The following is a 2500-nucleotide window of genomic DNA, read 5'->3' as shown; positions in this document are numbered from 1 at the left end:
TGGAGCTGCAAACCCACAGTCTTCGGGCATATGCAGTCCGTCCTCATCATGAGTCGGAGTAGAGAGCTTCCCCTGAGCGAACTGAGGAGCATTCGCCTGGATCTGGAGGTGGGTGGCAATGGGCGGTGGAGGATGGTGGAGTGTTGTGGGGTTGGGTGGAATCGTGTGGGATTTTTTTTTTTTTTTTTTTTTTTTTTGGGGGGGGGGGTTCTGGTAGAATGTTGTAGAATTTTGGGGGTATTGGGCGGATTTTTTTTATAGAATGGTGTTGAATTTCGTTGAATATGTGTATGTATGTTTCCTTTTTCTTTTTCTTTATATTTTGGATGTAGGTGTTTCTCTGTTTGTGTCTCTTTCTATCTATTTGCGTCTGTTTGTCTGTAGTTGTATCTGTCTAGCTATATCTACATCTGTCTATCTATAGAGTTAGATATTCATCTACATAGCTCTCTCTCTCTCTCTCTCTCTCTCTCTCTCTCTCTCTCTCTCTCTCTCTCTCTCTCTCTCTCTCTCTCTCTCTCTCTCTCTCTCCTCTCTCCCTTTCCCTCTCCCTCTCCCTATCCCCTTCCCCTCTCCCTCTCCCTTTCCCTCTCCCCCTCTCCCTCTCCCTCTCTCAATCCCTCTCCCTCTCCCTCACCACCCTCCAAAAGTACTCACTCTCCCTCCCTCTCCCTCTCCCCACGCCCCTTCCCAGACCGCCGGCGTGAGTGTGGACGAGCTCTCCTCAGTGCAGCAGACGGAGTGCAACCCGGATCTAGGCGGAGGACGCTTCACCCTCGACCTCGCCTCGAACCTCGCCAACACCCTGGTCGACTGGACGGCCCTCATCCCCTCCTCCACCATCCCTGGTCCTTTCCCCGACAGGCTGCTTCGTCCAGGAAGGAGAGTTCTACCTGTACCTCGAGACCTGTAATGCCACGGCCTCCAACGTCATCTTCGATCCGAACGACACCTCTTCGGACGGCGGCGAGGACGGGGGTGAGGACGAGTACGAGTATTATTATTATTACGAGTATTACGACGACGAGGGAGAAACGACGGAAGCCACGCCTGGGGAGGCCCTGGTCGGGGGAGGGGGGGAGGCGCAGCTGGTGGGAGACGGGGGGGGTGAGGAGGAAGAAGATTATGATTATGAGGATTATGATTATGAGGAGGATTATTATGAGGAGGATTATTACGATGAGGATTATTATGATGAGGATTATTATGATGAAGAATATTACGATGAAGAATATTATGATGAAGAATATTACGATGAAGAATATTACGATGAAGAATATTACGATGAAGAATATAACGATGAAGAATATTATGATGAAGAATATTATGATGAGGATTATGCTTATGATGACACGGAAGAAGGGAGGTCGATAAAGCAGAGGAAAATAAATAATCCGAAGGCTTCTGGAAATTCGACCTCCGCAGCCCCGAACGCCAGGGTGAGTTCGAACGCGCGAGAAAAGAGGTCTGGCCGAAGTCAGGATGCACGCGTTCCGGATAAGTGCTTCGAACATGGAAGGAGCTAAGGAAACTCTCGATATAATAACAACGGCAGAGGGAAGGAAGATGATAAAGTTGAAGAAAAAGAAAGAAAACGATGGAAATAAACAGGGTGGGACGGGGAAAGACCTAAAAGACGGAAACGAGAAGAAAATCCAAGCAGAAAAGAAAACGAAAACGAACGAACGAAATAAAAATTCGAAAAGCTCCGACCTCTTCCCGAAAACTCCCAAAAGAAACACCAAGAAACCCCAAAAAGGAAAAGGAAAGAACAAAAACCCGAAGCGAAAGGGAGAAAAGGGACAAACCCCGAGAAGAAAGAGGAGGCACAGACGGAAGAACAGGAAGAAGAAGACGAAGAGGAGGAACAGGAGCAGGAGGAGAGGAGGAGGCAAGAAACCGCCCGTGGCCCAGCTGATCATGGTGTCCCCGACGCTCCAGCGCTTCCTCGTGCTCCACAACATAAACGTGAGAAAATTTCCGGTGAGGCTGAGTCGACGAGATCTTCAAGGGTACTTCCGGGACAGGCAGGAGAAGAAGATGCTTAGGAGGCACTTGAGAGTCGCGACGAAGAAGTGGAGGAAGGCGAGGGGGAAGATAAAGGGGAAGAGGGAAAAGGACGGTGAGAGTGGGAGAGGAGGAATGAAGAAGAGGAGGAGGAGGAGGAGAAAGGGGAAAGGGAAAGAGGGGAGGGGAGTTGAAGAGGAGGAAGAGAAGGAAGAGGAGACGGGGGAAGAAGAAAGCAGATGAGAAGATGAAGAAGAAGAAGAGGAAGAAAAAGGGTAAGAAGAAGAAGAGGAAGAAAGAGGATGAGAAGAAAGGAGAAGAGACCCTTAAAAAGAAGAAGGGAAAGAAAAAGAAAAAGAAAGATGATACAAAAGATAAAGAAAAAGGCACTATGGACAAGAAAGATAATAAAGAAGAGAAGAAAAACGCAAAAGAAAAAACGAAAGATAAAACCAAAAGAGAAACAAAAGAACAACGAAAGGAAGAGAGGAAA

The 2500-nt window shown here is 47.9% G+C and overlaps 1 protein-coding gene across 1 annotated transcript in view; it reads left to right on the top strand.

Moving 5' to 3' along the window:
• Positions 1 to 1068, top strand: part of LOC125036178 (lopap-like) — a 3814-nt gene extending 2746 nt beyond the window's left edge. Inside the window, exons 3-4 of the mRNA XM_047628618.1 lie at positions 1 to 108; positions 695 to 1068. The exon at positions 1 to 108 is cut by the window's left edge and continues 62 nt beyond it. Coding sequence (XP_047484574.1) covers positions 1 to 108; positions 695 to 913 — 327 coding nt within the window. The 3' untranslated portion in view covers positions 914 to 1068. The remainder of the gene's footprint in view (positions 109 to 694) is intronic.
• The last annotated feature ends 1432 nt before the right edge of the window (positions 1069 to 2500 follow it).

The sequence above is a fragment of the Penaeus chinensis genome, chromosome 20 (assembly GCF_019202785.1).
Source record: "Penaeus chinensis breed Huanghai No. 1 chromosome 20, ASM1920278v2, whole genome shotgun sequence".
NCBI classification, from domain to species: domain Eukaryota; kingdom Metazoa; phylum Arthropoda; class Malacostraca; order Decapoda; family Penaeidae; genus Penaeus; species Penaeus chinensis.
This window is presented reverse-complemented; position numbering and strand designations above follow the sequence as displayed.